The sequence below is a fragment of the Culex pipiens genome, chromosome 2 (assembly GCF_016801865.2).
Source record: "Culex pipiens pallens isolate TS chromosome 2, TS_CPP_V2, whole genome shotgun sequence".
Lineage (NCBI taxonomy): Eukaryota > Metazoa > Arthropoda > Insecta > Diptera > Culicidae > Culex > Culex pipiens.
The window spans coordinates 59037219-59055031 of NC_068938.1; the positions used below are offsets into that span (position 1 = coordinate 59037219).

The window sequence follows — 17813 nt, forward strand, 5'->3', positions numbered from 1 at the left end:
CGCACCCCCAGCTCAAACTGTGTGCTCTGCTCTCCACTCTCCCCATAGTTTGTTTTCTCCCCTCTCTCTCTCTCTCCTTTTTTCCACTCACTCTCTCGCGAGAACTTACCAGCTGCATCGAACACATCCAAGGGAGCGAGGAGTCCTTTGCGAAATTCGCGAAAAGGACTCCTCCGTCAATGCACGCACGCAATGTTTTGGCCCGGTTCAGTACGAATCTGACGGTCCGCGGCGGTGCCAGCATCCCTAGCCGGTTGTTAGTCTTGTCGCCGTGTTTGGTGTGTCGTTACGAAAAACAAAAAAAAAGAAAAGTGTGTAAAAGGGGCTTTTCACCGCGAGGATTATTGACACGTGCGCGCGGGAAACAGTCACCTGAAAGGTTGAGTCAACCGTGGAGGAGGTGTGTGAGCGGAAGAAGACGGCGCGTTGGGTTGTTTGTGAAAGGATTTATTCGAAGGCTGTCGGGGAGGATGCGTGGAATAATTCATACGTATTAGGATTTAGATGAAATTACTTGGCGGAGACCTGGCCGCTCTTCGTCAGAGCATCACGTGGGAGTGAGTTTTCTTGGTGGAGATTTGGGTGGAGATCCATGCCTTGGGGGTATCTGCGATGAAGATAGGCTGTGTCGACGACGAGTAGTTCAAAGGGAACGGCGAAGGAATCAGTGTCCTCGACGTGCGACACTGCCGGAAGGATTATCGCCGAGAAGGCTGGGATGTGCGGTGATACCACGGGTTAACCGGAAGGCGACAAGAAGCCAACCGTGACGTCTGTGAGCAAAGTTTCGTACTTTTGTTTCAAGTTGAGAAGATTGCACACACGTGGTGGAAGACACGCTTCAAGGAAAAGTTGTGACGGTGCGGGATTGTCGTCAACTTGAGAGAGAGAGTACAAGAAGTTGATAAGCTGGCAGTGGATTCCAGAAAGTGCAATGCTGCTGGTATCCGGCATGATTCATGACCTCGCCGACAGGGCAAAGTTGTACGGAAAGTACCTGCTGGAACAACGACACCAGCAGTGAGTGACAAGTTGTTGACAAACGGAGTGATAACGATGCACGATTAAGCAGCATCCTGGTACTGGTGACGCAATTCAATTAGATGTGGTGATGGTGATGGTGGGGGCAGCATTCAGGAAGCACACAATCGTACTCACACTTGGCACGGGAAAACGCCAAGGGAATACGTAATTGAATTTAGCGGCACCGAACAGAGCGAAAAGGAGCACCAGACAACAATGCAATGTGGTGACAGTCTACCTGATCATCTGGATCACGGTGTGTGTGTCTGTGGGAATGTTAGTGAATCGCTTTGAATAAAACGGCAAATTGCTATCGTCGAACGTGCGAATTAATGTACGTGTGTGCAGGGTGGGTTTATATGTGTGAGTGGCTATTGTTAGAAGTGTAGCGAAACGATTAGTACGATTATCTTGACAAGCACCTGTGTACTACACAACAGTAGCAGCGGGGTAGCAGGTTGATTATCCGGCTTAATGGTTGGAATTATCACAGTGTGTGGACACGGACATTCGTGTTCACATCATGGATTAACATAAATGGTTCTTTCGTGGAGAGTGAGTATCGGTGGTGCATTAAGTTTGCATGATTTGGTTTGGGATTGAGTTTTGTTGTAAAAAAATTGCAATTGATCTCTTTAGATTTTTGTTAATTGGAGAAATGAGTTTTTTCAATTTAAATTTATACAGTTTTTTTTCATGTACATTCATTTAGTTAAAATATTATTGAGTGTCCAATCACAATCGGTGACTTTTCACCTCAATTTTTAGATCAGTATTTTACATTATTGATAAAGGAATGTAGCAGAACGCTGCAAAGATTTTTTTTTTTGTCGAAATGCATCAATTATCTTATTGGACATCAAAAGTGTCAATTTCGGCTAATTGATGAAGTTCATAAGTGCTGAACCAGGGTTTCAGGAAGAATCATTTTCGGAATCTTGTTCTGAATCCTCTGGAGTTTACATAATGCATTTTCGGATTCTTTAGACAATTTTCCTCTAAGAGATGGAAAAATAGGTTTGTAAATAACAAATATCGTGTATTTTTTAAATCAATTTTGAATAGCCCACCGGCAGTCGCGTACGTGTACTTTGTACACAGTTTGTTAGGACACTTTTAAGAAAAAAAATGCAAGAAATGCTCAGCTTTCATAAATTTTACCTAATATTTAAATATATTTCGTTTAAAAGCTTGCACAATTTTTAACCTAAAATAGACATAGTTTTCTGAAAAACTCTATCAGCTGCCTTAGTGATGGTACATTATACGTCTAAATAAAAATTGATCACCTTAGCACCTTAGCAGCAAAATCAACGCTGACGTGCTAACTTGTCACTTGTCGCTTTTTTACGTTCCGAGAAAAACGCGTTTAAATGTTTGACCTTAAATAAACAAAAACGAGAGCACGCAATCTCACAATAACAAACACTTGTTATTTGGTTGACCTGTTCTGTGCATTGTCCTGAGGTTTGGTTGAATTTGGTTGCTGGGATCCCGAATTATAAATAAAAATTCCATTGGTCAATTGTCGCACTTACATCAATCCTCAGGCTGTGTCAAGATAACACGACAAGATTAAATAATCTTTCTTATGAAAAGTGACAAACATGCACGGTGTTTTTTCGGGGTTTATTGTATATCTCAGGATTGAAATCGCATTTTAGGGATCTGTGAAGGTCAAAAGGTGAATCATTGTGAGCTGCACATAGTGGTGTCCTTAATTAAATTTTGCCCAAAATGCACTAGCAACAAGTTGCGACAGCGACGAGTTGGAAATATTCCAAAAATAAATTGAAATCCTATAAATGTCACCTCGATACACGATACATTTTTTTCAACCAATGAATTTTCTATGTATATAAGGCCTTTAAAAAAATAAGCAAAATTCTTTCGTTTCTTTTATGTCATTGCAAATTTCTTTTTAAAAAATCCAGAAAAGAGATTTTTTTGAATTCAGGTAGGATACATTTGTAAAAAATGAATTTTGGGTTTTATATCGGAAAAATAAATTACAAGTTTTTTTTTTAATTTCTAGAGTTTTTTTGGAAAGGTCCTATAAACCAAATTTTGAATTTTTGCTTTTTGGGTGTTTTTAGAACCGTCTTGAGTCAGTGGTATTCAAAACACCCAAAAAGCAAAAATTTAAAATTTGGTTTATTGGACCTTTTCAAAATTAAACTCTGGATTTGTTCTTTTTGTCAGTATTTTAACTTCCAAAATTTGAAAAATGTGTTTGAATTTATGTTGTTTTGCCCTCATTTTGGTTGCTTAAAATAGCTTTTAGGAATACAAAGTTAAACAAAATAATAGAGATTATTATTCTGAGAATTTTTTTTTCTGAAAAGTCCTCATTGTGAACCATCAGATTTTCGAATATTCACATTCCCAAAATGTATTTAGACGTGCGTACATGCATGCATTGTAGCCAGGATGGATTTTAAAAAATGTAAAGTGCTCCAATTCGGCTCAAATTTGGCATGAAAGTTGCTTGGCCAAAGTAATTAGACCCATATTTTTTGTTTGGCAACTAGGGTGAACCTATCCTTAATTGGGCGGTCCAAAAAGTTGCGTTTTTCATATATTTTCGCAAAAATCACAGTTTTCAAATAATCATGTCTCCGGAACGGCGGAATAAATCTTATAAGTACGGGTCTAATTAATTTGGCCAAGGAACTTGCATGCCAAATTTGAGCCAAATTGGAACACTTTTGATTTGGATTCATCCTGTTTGACGTGGAATGGTTGCATCATTGTTAGGCTTTCACGGAATCATTACTTTTACGATTAATTGTACCTTCTTTACCGGTTGTATACCCATAGAATTACAAATAAAATGATAAACTGCTAACTGGGGCGAATAGAGATTCATTGGGAAATTATTCGTAGAAACGCAGAAGGTCTAAATCGGTCGAAAATTTTAATCACGTTTTCTCTTGGTTTTCTCAATTCCATTTTTCCGGTTGTTGAACATACATTTATGAAATTCAAATCGAACTTCGATTAAGTTTTTCTCTGAAATTCTTTTTTTTCTCTTTCCAGGTGAAACAACGCTTGAACCGAGCGTTACCCACAGAACTGCCATTTATTTAGTGAATGAATAAGTGAGAAGGCTGAATAAACAAAGGAATAAAGAAAAAACAAGCAAAAATGCATCCTCCAGCATCAATTGGCAAGTGCAAACCCAATTAAACCGACGGCGGAGTGCGTGGCGGAAAAAATGCATAGTGCAATCATCAACGGGCTGTTCCTGTTAGCGAATTTGCATTTCTGCCAACATAAAGCAAACGGTGAGTGCCTGCAGGGAGGAAGGGAATGTGATATAAAAAAAAACAACAGTTTTCCCTTGAGCTGTTGCATCGGCAAAACACTGCAGAAAGGTGGGAGAAAAAAATAAATCAGGCGATTTTTTGTTGTTGGTGCTTATTTTGAAAGTTTCACCTTTTTTGAATGCTTGGCTGTTAACTGAAAGATTCTCGGGAGCGTTGTTTTACCCTGCAGCTGAACAATATTGTTTTTCCGCATAACCGCCTGGGTCCTGAACAAATAGTTAAGCAGAATTAAAAAAAATAACAGACAAATCAACCACAGGATGCAATTTCACCAAAAATGTGACATGCTATTCAATTGAAATGTAATAAACCGTCGTCTGGGGCAAAACGGGACAAATGGGGCGAATTTGGACAGCTGTTTAAGACATGTTACTGCACAAAGTTTGAATATTTTTGATAAGTTTCGAATAAAATAGAAACAGATCAACAAAAAAAAGTGCATCGTTCTCCACTTATCTTGATTGTTCAGGAAATTGCAAACCTCTTTTTACACCTAAGCTTCCATCCACCCTGGGATTCGAACTGACGACCTTTGGATTGTGAGTCCAACTGCCTACCAGTGACTCCACCCAGGGAAACGACTCCTACACCTGATTTTTTTTTTTGAATTTAAATATGTCTTTATTGAACTTTCTTATAATACAGCAGTTCCATATGAAAGTTAAAGAAAAAAAATAAAAGTTCTCCGATCGGGCTCAAAATTTTTCTGGGGGTTCCTTGGCCAAAATAATTAGACCCGTATTTTTTTGTTTGGCCATTAGGGTGGCCTACGCCGTGTTAGGGTGGTCCGAAAAATGGCCATTTTCGTCGATTTTCACAAAAACCACTTTTTTCAAAAAATCATAACTTCGCTCCATTTCAACCGATTTTAGCTGTCTAGGACGCAAATGAAAGATGATAAGTTGGACTTTCAAGAAAAAATAATGTGGAGTTTCAAAAATCTAGCCTAACATTTGAAAAAGTCTTATGAAAACATCAAATGCCGTTTTGACGGTGTCTGGACCAAAGAGCCTATATCTGAAAATATTTTTAACGGATTCCTCGAACAATTTTACATAATATATCAAAAATTGGGTGAGGTTCATTAACAGGATTCAGAGATATGATTTTTTGAAAATAAAATCCGGGTTTTTCGACGCGCCGCGCGCGAAAACGAGAAATTGACGAAATCGGCAAAAAATCAACTTTTTTCACTAAAACTGCGATAACTAGAAAATTTCAGCGATGACCTATAGATGTTAGGGTACCAAAATTTTCGTAATTGAAATACGCAACTTTTGGTACCCTAACATTTATAGGTCATCGCTGAAATTTTCGAGTTATCGCAGTTTTAGTGAAAAAAGTTGATTTTTTGCCGATTTCGTCAATCTCCCGTTTTCGCGCGCGGCGCGTCGAAAAACCCGGATTTTATTTTCAAAAAATCATATCTCTGAATCCTGTTAATGAACCTCGCCCAATTTTTGATATGTTATGTAAAATTGTCCGAGGAATCCGTTAAAAATATTTTCAGATATAGGCTCTTTGGTCCAGACACCGTCAAAACGGCATTTGATGTTTTCATTAGACTTTTTCAAATGTTAGGCTAGATTTTTGAAACTCCACATTATTTTTTCTTGGAAGTCCAACTTATCATCTTTCATTTGCACCCTAGACAGCTAAAATCGGTTGGAATGGAGCGAAGTTATGATTTTTTGAAAAAAGTGGTTTTTGTGAAAATCGACGAAAATGGCCATTTTTCGGACCACCCTAACACGACGTAGGCCACCCTAATGGCCAAACAAAAAAATACGGGTCTAATTATTTTGGCCAAGGAACCCCCAGAAAAATTTTGAGCCAAATCGAAGCACTTTTATTTTTTTTCTTTAACTTTCATATGGAACTGCTGAATAATTACATTTCATTTACATTCTAAGTTGTATGGCTAAATGCTCTTCATCTTTGTTATATTTTCCGTTTTATTATTAACTGTTCACATTCATTTATTTACTTCAAATTGTTTTACATTTTTGCATTGAATCGAATACATTGGAGTAAAAAGAAAAAAAATCACTTTAACAACTTATCCTAACTTAAAACTCAAAAAAAAGCATGTTGGAAAAAGTAAAAAAAATCATTGAAATATTCAAAAACATTAGAACGAGTAAACTACGAACTGTATTTTAAGATAAATCCTCCAAGCGTTCCAGCTACCTAAAGCTATACCGATGGTTAATACTCCTATATAGACCCCCGTTGATCTGGTAGATTATCATGTCTTTACTCCCGGGAGTTCCTGAAGGACCCATATCAATCCAACATGGCGAAGGGTATCCATCGTGGTTCCCTGAAGCTACCTGAAGCTACACCGATGGTTAATACACCCATATAGACCGCCGTTGATCAGTTAGATATCTAGGCCATGACTTCTAGGAGTGGTCCACTGAAGTTACCTGTACTGCCGTTTTACGGCGATATGATGTATACGCCATTGAGGTGATTTTGCTGTAGACACAATTTTCTGTTTTTGTTCATTTTTTCAATTTAAAAGAGCTCTGTAGAAACTGTTAAAAAGTACAATAAAAATGTGGCCCCTACAAAATTTCTTGTTTTTTCCTATTCTCTACGATTTTAAACCACAAACATCATTTGGCCGAAAAAATAGCAATAAAAAATCACTACTTTTACTGCCCAATGATGTATGTATACATTGCTCGATCAAAGCTGGCTTTATTTTTTGTGCCAGCTATTTGGAAAGCTGAGCGGATCCCGTAATGCATAGAGACCCTAAATAGGGAGACTGGTCTAAGCTGGCTAAATCGATCTGGCAACGTATGTTTTGAGCTTGGCAACACTGATAAGTTTTGCTGGGCGTAAAGGCAAATGCTCGTTTGGATACGTCAAACTCGTGTCTGTTTGGGTACGTCAAATTCACTTCGACCAGTCTCCCTATTTAGGATCTCTAGTAATGCATTGTCCACGTGGATACTTAAAGGGGGGGAGGGTATTAGGGAGTATTCTTTTATTACGTAACGCAGTTGGGGGGAAGGGGGGGGGGGTCGGAGTCCGTGTTACGCTCCATACTTTTTTTTTAATTTGTATGGAATTTTTTTTACGAGGGGGGGTCTAAAATGCGATTTTTTGCGTCACGTAATAAAAGAACGCTCCCTTAGCGATTGTCTACGCTCTATAAACACATTTTTTGCATGAACAATTGTCCGCAAGGGAGGTGGGTGGGTCTAGAATTTTCAAAAAAGTGTCTACGTGGATGTGGATAAGGTGTCATCCATTAAGTACGTCACATTAAAATCAGCCAAAATTTACTCCCCTCTTTGTCACGATTTCCTTATGCTTTTAACACGCAACGTCACGCTTGTTCAAAACCCCCCTCTTCCCTCAGATCGTGACGTACTTTATGGATGACGCCTAATGGACGTCCCCTTAAGAATTAAATCGAAATAATGTAGTAAAATATTGGCCAGTCTTGATTTGGTCCCAAAACCTCAAATCAACATTCAAACAGTATTGAATTTGACTTCTATCAATTCTCAATGTATACATACATCATGATGAGTAAAATTGGCGTATACATCATAGTTTGTTTGCTTAATAAAATGGGCCCCAGAGCAGTTTTTTGAAAAATTCTTTCGTCAGGAGGTAGCTTTTAAGATTCTTTATCAGACTGTGCAATAAAATTGAAAATGTCCAAAATGGCGTATACATCATATCGCCGTAAAACGGCAGTGTAGCTATACCGATGTTTAAAGCTATACCTTATCCGTGTTCTGTGGATGACCCCTTATACAAATATTTCATTTATATGTTATTAAAGTACATTAAAAAAAGAAAACCCCGTTTTACGCCAAACCCCCACAATAACGCTTCCCCCGTTTGCGCTCAAATCCCGAAATAACGCTCCCCCAGATTGCGCTCTCCCCCAGTGTGCGCCTCCCTACGTCAACCCAAAAAGGTCATTTTTTCAATTAGAACAAAATTTTTCATTTAAATTTTTTAATTTTTCACTTTGCAGGGTTTTTTTTTCAGAGTGTAACATTGTTATACAAAGTTGTAGAGCAGACAATTACAATAATTTCGAGTAGAGCGTCCAATTTCCCGTCCCGGGAAAAAAATTCCCGGGAATTCCCGGGATTTCCCGAAAAAAAAATATTTCCCGTTTCCCGGGAAATTTGTAAATTTCCCGGGAATTCCCGAAATTCAAGCGGAAGTATACATTTTCTCAACTTTCTGGTACATTTTTTAAACTTTAAAAAAAAAATCTTATTCAAAAAACTTATTTTAATAAATTTAATTTACTGTTCTTATTGAACTTATCAGTTCGTCTAAAAATTTTATGTCAAGATTTATTCCAGATGATAATAATTTCTGAAGCATTCACAACTAGGTATAGATCTTGTACGATATTATGAATAAACTTACGATATTAAAAATAAACTATTAAAATTTTGGTAAGCATTTTAAGCAAAAATTCTTGTTATATCATTTGAAAATAAGGTAACTCTTCCCGCCAAGATCAAAATTGATTTTTTTTTGTTTTGTTTCCCATTACCAAATTATTAGGTTAATTTGTTCAAAAGTATTCGAGAAATTACAGTCAAAAGTTAAAAATTTATAGAGCACTTGAGCTACACTCAAAAAAATGAGTTCGCGTAAACGTGAACAGAGCTCATGACAACGGGAACCAGGAAGAAAACTGTTTACTTTCATGGTGCAATGAACTATAAAAGTTGAATAGTTTTCTTCCTGGTTCCCGTTGGCATGAGCTCTGTTCACGTTTACGCGAACTCATTTTTTTAGCGTACCAAGGGCGTAAAGTTTAAATCTGAAACTACTAAACAACTTTTTTTTTTCTATGAAAATTCTTTTTACCGAAGTCTTTTATTAGGCCGAATCATTAAAAATATCATTAAAAAACTACTTCAAAAAATGTAAACATATTTCAAATACTCGCTCCAAACATTTGAAAACTGGAAGTTGTAATTACATAAAAATGGTATTTCGAGTGAATAGCAGATTTTTAAGGTAAATTCAATGCTTATATATTTATTCAGGAGATTAATCCAGTAAGATTTGTTCTGAATAAAATATTTGCCATGAAAAACATACACCTGGCTATTTCTTATCAATACAAAATACTAATCATTATATTTTGAGCGAACGAATTTAGAAAATTTATATATTTTCCTGAAGTTGTATGTTTTTTTTTACAAGCAGCCAAGGCATTAAGTGAACCTTACACTTACTCTGACCATTAGAATTGCTATTTAATACTATTTTGTTGCAAAATATTGACCAAAACCAGGATCAGAACAATTTTCGATTAATTTAGAATTTCCCGGGAATTCCCGGGATTTCCCGGGAAATTTGTTGAAAATTTCCCGTTTCCCGGGAATTTAGTAACCCCGGGAAATTGGACGCTCTAATTTCGAGATATACTCAACGGAAAATGGCAGAGTTTTAAAAACATTTAGGTGTTTTTTTATGGTAAATCCGTTTTTTGCGGAATTTTGAGTGCGCCATCAAATTGGGCGTCTAATTTTACATCGAAGTTCGTTTGACACCAAATTTTTATCGCATCCCATTTTCAGAATGAAAATTATTGAAAAACATGTATTTTATCGCATGTTCAAAAATGGAAGCGGCCATACTACCCCACCGTCATGAGATATGAAAAACGGACCTCGGATTCGTGATAAGGGACAAAAGTGACCCCTAAGGACAAAGTTTTACGCAGATCGAAGAGCAGTCGGGGAATGCTGTGTGCGTTGGCAGTGTATTACCCATCTGGGAACGAGTGCATCTGAATTTGTTGACGGTGTTTGATGATTCGGTCAAAATTGCATTACAGTGTGAACATTTTTGACGATTTATTAAACGATATGGTAACAAAACCAAATACAATCTGAATGCTTTTATGAAATGAATCAAATAAGCCAATTTAAAGATTCAGAAGAAACAGATTCCACCAACAACAAAGCCCCTCCATCAAAAACCATCCCGAGTGCAAAAGTGAAATTAATTTTCCCATCACCAACGTTCGATTTTAATTAGCTTTCCCCCATTCAGCAAATATAATGAGACGTAATAATTAAAAGTGCGCGATGCACGGGACGTTAATGGGTTTATATTTTACGGATGTTTACGTTTGACTGGAAAATTTATCTGCTCCTTTCACTTTCCCCCCAATACGTTCAGCACCGAAACACACAATCCATTCAGGAAATAATTGAAATTGATTTTCCATCCGCCGTGCCCCTCCTGGCTTGTCTATATGGGATTTTTTGCCAGGAGAAAGTTACTGTGAGGTTTTGTTCTATAGGGAACAATGAATTTTAGCAACTTTTTCGGTCAATTGGGGTAAACTGAATTTTTAACAGAGAAATTCTGAAAAATTGTCCAAAGTTTTGCTAAAATTGTTTGTCGAAAATTAAAAACGCAAATGCTACTGATTTGACCCCAGTTGGCTCCGTAATCTATTTCGCACTCGAGTGAACTTCGAAGGCTACCTTGTCGGGTGGAGGAGCCACGTGGTAAATGTAGTCCCATTATGTCGGATCCACCTTCCCGGGAAAACCAGACCAAATGAGCGCTCCACTGCGACCAACTGGGTTGGAAGAGGGGGGGGGGGGTCAAACGGTTCACCGGCCAAGATGAGGCCATGCGAATCTGCAAATAATTTATTTGCTTTCTTCAATTTGCAAAATGAACGAAAAGTGGGTATCAAACGCAGAAAAGAAGCGAACAAAAAAAAACTAGTAGGTATTAGCCTCAGGACTTGGCCAATAAATAACGATTCGAACACGGCAAAAAGATTTATTCCGGGGGAGGCGGGAAAAAAGTTCCGAGAACATAAGTGTATGCTAATCCCATGATGAACTTCCCTTACGAGGGGGCTTGGGGCGGAGAAGGGGACTGTTCGTGGATTTTCCCCTCTGCTGCTGCTCAATCGGCTCAATGGAGCGGAAAATGCTTCCTGCGATTTTTCTTCGTTTTCCCTCCCTCTGTCCAACCTCTCTCTCCTGGGACAGACTTTGCTTTCCATTTCGTAAAAGCAATAAGACAAAACTAATCATGTCAGCTGCTGCTGCAGTGATCGGGAAAGGATTTGGTTAAGCTGGAGAAACGGCTTTCTATCGTTTGGTCGTAGGTGGAGTGTAACTTTCACGATAGTGACTACGGCTTACTTTTAGGAATTATTTCTGGAAGTTTTTCTTTCAGAATTTTTCACTTTACTTAGAAATTTCTGATTTCCTTGCATTTTCAGCCTTTGTAGATTTTTTAATTGCTACCCTATTCATGGTTCAAAATCAAATCATGCCAACATCATTATACCAATAAATACACTTTTTGAAAATGATTTGTACATTCAAATGTCACAGAAACATTTCTCAACAGAGAATTCATCAAAACAATAATTTCAATATCAAAAACATTGCAGATTTTTGTTAAGAAGGTTCAAAATTCTAACCGAAAATATCCCGAATTTCCACTAAAATCTTTATTACTTTTTTTTTTAAATTTCAATCAATTTGCACAATCTTTTCTCTTAAAAATTATATGATTTGTACCATTAATCTCATCACCTGGAATCATTACAAAATGAAATCGTAAATGGCGAAATTTCGAGTTTTCGTGCTATTTCTTCAAACATAACAGCTGACTATTTTTTAGAATGAAAAACATAAAAAATATTTTTTTAATTTTTCAAAAATAAACTTTTTGAAAATCGGCCTGCACACGGGACCGGTTAAATGAGTCTTCACCAACATTTTGAGCCGATTTGGTCAAGGCAGTGTTGAGATATCGAGGCACAAATTTATTGTGATGAAAGTTGAAAATGTATATTTTAATGTCCTGAAAACAGATTAACACTGGAACGCCCAACGCATGTCCAACTTACACGGACGCCCAAGCCTCCCAAAAAAGTTGGAACGGTAACTTCAACTCGCTGGTTCTCGGGCATAACTCACCCAATCAAGACGATTCTTTTTTCTAGTGATTTGTTAGGATGTCTAGATGATCCTAGAACTTTGCAGAATTCAATTTGATCAAATCTGTAATTTTTGCGACCAAAAACATCGTTCCAACTTTTTCAAAAAGACTGCCTCCGCGGAATTTTTGGCGAATTTTTTTTTACACGCGAAAAAAAAAGTTGGAACGATGTTTTTGATCGCAAAAATTACAGATTTGATCAAATTGAGTTCGGCAAAGTTCTAGGATCATCTAGACATCCTAACAAATCACTGGAAAAAAGAATCGTCTTGATTGGGTGAGTTATGCCCGAGAACCAGCGAGTTGAAGTTACCGTTCCAACTTTTTTGGAGCCTTGGGCGTTGGAATGTTAAAAAAAAGTTTAAGTTTTTGCTCAAACCAACCTCTGACATTTTTGCCGGTTTACATGTGACGGTTTCCACGCGAAATCGACCACTCAAAATCCGGACCATCTCCGATCTTAATAAAACTTGCTGGATCGTTTGTCCTACTCAAATCAACAACTCCTGTGCACTCAGTTTAGTAATTTACAATGGCATTTGAATTTTAGGAATTCTTTTAGTTTTAAATTATTGGTAATTACATTTAAATTGAAAAAATCATATCTTTCGAAGCAGATGTTCAAAAAATCGATCGAAAGTGTGTTTTAACGAAAATCGTGCGCTCTTTTCAATGAAAATATTTCCAAAAGCCGAAACTTTCATTTTCGATCAAAAAACAGCCAAAAATCCAATTTTCTTCGAAAATCAGGCTGAATACACCCTTTGATTCAAATTTTGCCATTACCATTCGAAAGAGCGGACAATTTCCCACTTTTCTTCCATAGACACCAAGTTGGAGCGAAAGCGTTTTCGAGTGGTTTGTAAATAAAAACCTTTTTTCGTTTTTTTATTTTTTTCCAAAAAACTAAATTACATGTTTTATGGCAAATTTTGTAACAGATCCCATTTTTAAACTTAAAATAAAGTTCTGCTTCCGTGTTTTTGAGTTTTCTCTTGACGTACCAGTTTCAAATACATATAAAAGGAACGAAATAATTACTAAAGATAACCAAAAAAGGTGCACTTAAGCTAACATTTCCTGAACCATTTTTATTATGGAAAAATGTTTATCACACTCGTCAGTGTTGTTAATACCTGCAAAATAGTTTTTTTCTTATTTTATTTTCCAAATTCATCTGGAAACATCATTTATTCGTGTTTATCAAAACTATTTGCGTAGAATTGAAACTAATTATATCAAGAATAAATTTGCAGAATAAACATGCTATTTCATCAAATCTCTGAAAAGTTACAACAATTTTTGTATAGAAAAGCTGCAAATTGTAAAATTCTGTGATATTTATTCCCTTTTCGTCCTACTATTACTTAAATTATTCTCAGGATGACAAATCAAAAATCCTGTGTTGGATTTTATTTTATTTTAATTGTAGGAAAAAAAACACGTTGACAAATTATTGAACATCTTACAAAATTCTGCTAAGTGACTTACAACAATTTTCCAGGCAAACGGCATGGCCAAACTCTAAGGTGCTCGGATCGGCTTCAAATCTTCGGGATTCTCGGGTTTTATACATAATTTTTGTTAGGTTATTAAGGTGGTTCCTGGCACGTCAGGGTGTGCTTTAAAATGACAATTATGGCGATTTTGCAAAAAAAAAAACACATATTTCTAAAAACAACTTGACATTGTTTAAACCAACTAAAGTTATCCGGTTTGTACATGGAAAGTTACTAATTTGGCTTTCAAGGAAAAATACGCATGAGTTCAGTTTAAACGGCGTTTGACAATGATTATTAAAAAATACTCAAAATTGTCATCTTTGAACCGCCCTGCCGCGACAGGAATCACCCTAAGACCCATAAAAAATAGGAAAAAAATTATTTTGCAGGTATTAACAACACTGACGAGTGAGATGAACATTTTTCCATAATAAAAACACTCAAAAATCAAAAACTGAAAATTTGGTTCATTGGACCTTTTAAAAAAAACTCCAGAGGTAGACTGTACTTCATAGGATGATTTAAAAATTATATTGATAGTTCCCGTAGTTATGAAGATACTAAAATGTCTGTAATAAAAATCTTGGTGCAAAAACTCTGGTAGATGTGCACCGTAATCAGTATACATCAAGCAGAGCTTTTGCACCAAGATTTTTGTTATTGACATTTAAGTACCTTCATAACTTTGGGAACTATCGATATATTTTTTTATTCATCTCCTAAAGTACTGTCTACAAAATTTAGATTAGATTGTTGCCGGGTTGAGTCCGTAGGTTTGGCAATTTTAGAATAAGAAGAGGACGAAAAAGTGCCTTTTTTGAGGCATAAAAAATGTTCTGATTGAAAAAACTGTACTTTTCGGAAAAAAGATATTGTCCACGCTCCATACAAAAAAGATTTTTCGGGGGGAGGGTTGGAATTTACAAAAAAGTGTCCACGTGGTTTGTGGATGTTCCCTAACATTTTTAATATTTTAAGTAAAAAGAAGAATGCAGTATTTTTTCTAGTACAGAGAAACCTCTTTTTACGCGGTGGTGTTACGCTTTAAATTTCGTCAATTTCTCTAAAACCATACAATATTTTTGCAAGCTTCAAAAAGCATTTAGTAGATCTGAGCAAAACCTACAAATTGCTTTTAAAAGATTGCAAAAAAATTGCGTCGTTCCAGAAAAATCTACAAATTAGAAAAACGTAACGCACCGCGTAAAAAGAGGTTTCTCTGTATCCTAGACTATGCCTCTACGCATTTTTTTTTCACAATTTAAATGATAATGGTGTCATTTTATAGCAGAAAATTTGAAAAACATGAAAATAATGAAAAAGTAACTTAAAAACATGAAAAAATTAGACAGGCAGAATGTAACGAAAGGAGGTGGTAGAATAGGCCAAATACTACCAAATACAAACATTTACTGAACAAGATAAATACAAATTGAAAAACTAAAAATAAAACAAGAAAAACATAAAACAAGAGAAGTAAAGTTTTTCGCAGAACACGGGAACACGGGAAAAATAAAATTTTCGAAAAAAGAATCTGGCGGTAGAGGGTTAAAATTTAATTTGAATTCGGAAAATATACATTTAAATTTTTCGATAAAGTGTTTTGTGATAAAGTTAAATTTTAAAATTGTGAATACTTCTGATCTCTTTATATACACTTTTTATTATTGAGATTATCAATAATCAAGGTCGAAAATTTAATATAACAACCTCATCATCGTCATCATTGTCATCGTGAAAAAAGCCAAAACCATTCAGTTGGAATAAAAAATTGTGCAGAAATTATTGATCCATTCATCTAATTGATTCATTACATTAAAGGATAAAGCTTGGAAAAAAGCTTGTAAGAGACTTGCTCAAGCTCATTTTTACCTGTTCAATTGGAGAAGCTGCACCTTTTTATTGCCATAGCGAGAGATCTATCAATTGAGAGGATTATTTGACCCTTTGAACGAACCTTTGTGATGTGGTTTTAATTAAATCTCTTTCAATGCTACCGGGGTGTGGGTCACACTCTCAATTGTTTGAAAGGTTTCGATTGAAAATACCTTTAATTGGTTTGATTGGATTGAAGCTTTTTTTACCGTTTGAAATTATTTTTTTAATAAGATTAACAAATTGATAACAGCAATTAAAGCAATCAAAAGTTTTAAACTAACTTTCCAAAAATCACTGAAAATGGCTTCCAGGCAGCAAAAGATAATCAAATTTTCCAATTTGAACTTTTCCGCTTACGCAAAATGTGCAGTTAATGAAATATCCGATTCACACCTCAGCAGTATCCCCGGAAAACCGGTCAAAACTTGTTAAAATTTGAAAACAAAAAAACAATCTCCTCTAATTTTGCACGAAACCATTTCCGAAAGGCGTGAAGCCGTGCTTCGGTGCTCTTTTCAGTGCCAATTAATTTTCTAATCTTAATTAAAAACAAATATCCACTTGGGCGCATAATTAAGTTTTAATGTTTGTAACCTTGAGAACGACGACGACGAAGATTATGACGGCGAAGAAAGAAAAGCTCGGACGATAAGCACAAGCACGGCGTGAAAATTCTTCATTTAAACTTTTTCCGGTGTTTCACGGTGTTCGGTGGCGAAGATATGAGGGGATTTCTTGTACAGCCGGGGTTATCGTTGCTCGTCCAGTACATACTTCTTGTTTTTTTCTTGGCTGTTGGACAGTGGATGCTTTTTATGAAATAGGGTGAAAAAGGCATTTGAATTAATTTGAGCAAGATGTTGCTTTGATGATAGTTTTTGCAAAAAAAATAATAAAAGCTTCAACAACAAAAATGTTATGTAACGATTTCAATTACAAAACAAAACACAGGAATCTGTTTCAATCGAATTAAACAATGTCCACCATTCAAAGTACCCTATTCCACTGTCCCTTGCCAAAGCCGTGGCCTATCATTCTTTAGCCAGCCTGATCCTACGGCCATGGCGCCACCACCACCAAAGTCGTCCTCGTCATCGTTATGAAACTTTTACCCAGAAAAGCGTTTTAACTCGACACTTTCGGCACAAGTTGAGAACGAAGAATTTTGCAGCCATCGGGGCGAGTTTCTTTCGAGCCGTTTATTAGGCTATATTATGAACATTGCTGCTGCTGCTGCTGCTCCGGCCAAGATTAACGATAAGTGTTTGAGGCGCGGCGGACCTCGAGAATTTGCTGAAGGTCTGGCCACCGAGGACGCGCATTAATTGCTGGCAAAATGTTGAGTAATCACTAAATTGGCCCATAAAAAAAGGATGATCTACGGACGGCGAAATCTGTGTTCTACCGAGCGTGAAAACAACTGCCCAGAAGCCATTTGCATCTGATTAGGCTGAATAATTGAAACGAGGTAAATCTTGCGCAAACTTTAACGGTGTTGGGTTTTAAACTGTCTTCAAGGATCGTGGGTTTAGTTGTTGTTAAAGCAAAATCAGTAATAATACACTTGTTAAATTTTGAAATCTTTTTTATTTTTTTTAGCTGTGGAATCAAGACTTGCATTTCAAAATGGTTAAATATATAATATTCTACTTTGAGCAATTTTTTACCAAACTTGTGTATTTTTTAATCCGGCTAATTTTTTTTTGTTGCCTTCGGTATGTCCAAAGAAGCCATTTTGCATCATTAGTTTGCCCATATAATTTTCCATACAAATTTGGCAGCTGTCCATACAAAAATGATACACTCAACCCCCGGTGGTTGTTCACTTTTTCGTTTGACACTTTATTAGTTTGTACCCCGTTGGTTGGTCAAAGTCAAACTAAAAAGTGACGAACTGTCACTTTCTACACGGCGCTCACGCACACTATCATAACAAATGATTGACAGTGTGTGTGAACTCGGTGTAAATGGGGTGTCAAACTAAAAAGTGACCCCGTTTGTTTGACAACAGTTGGTGTCAAACCATCGGGGTTTGAAAATTCTACTACCTGTATCTTTTGAAGGATTTTTTGATCGATTTGGTTTATTCATTTTT

The 17813-nt window shown here is 36.5% G+C and overlaps 1 protein-coding gene across 1 annotated transcript in view; it reads left to right on the forward strand.

Annotated features, from left to right (window-relative positions):
• Positions 1-274: 274 nt before the first annotated feature.
• LOC120413627 (zwei Ig domain protein zig-8-like) overlaps positions 275-17813 on the forward strand; it is a 292919-nt gene continuing 275380 nt past the window's right edge. Inside the window, exons 1-2 of the mRNA XM_052708771.1 lie at positions 275-1578; positions 4063-4310. Coding sequence (XP_052564731.1) covers positions 4241-4310 — 70 coding nt within the window. The 5' untranslated portion in view covers positions 275-1578; positions 4063-4240. The remainder of the gene's footprint in view (positions 1579-4062; positions 4311-17813) is intronic.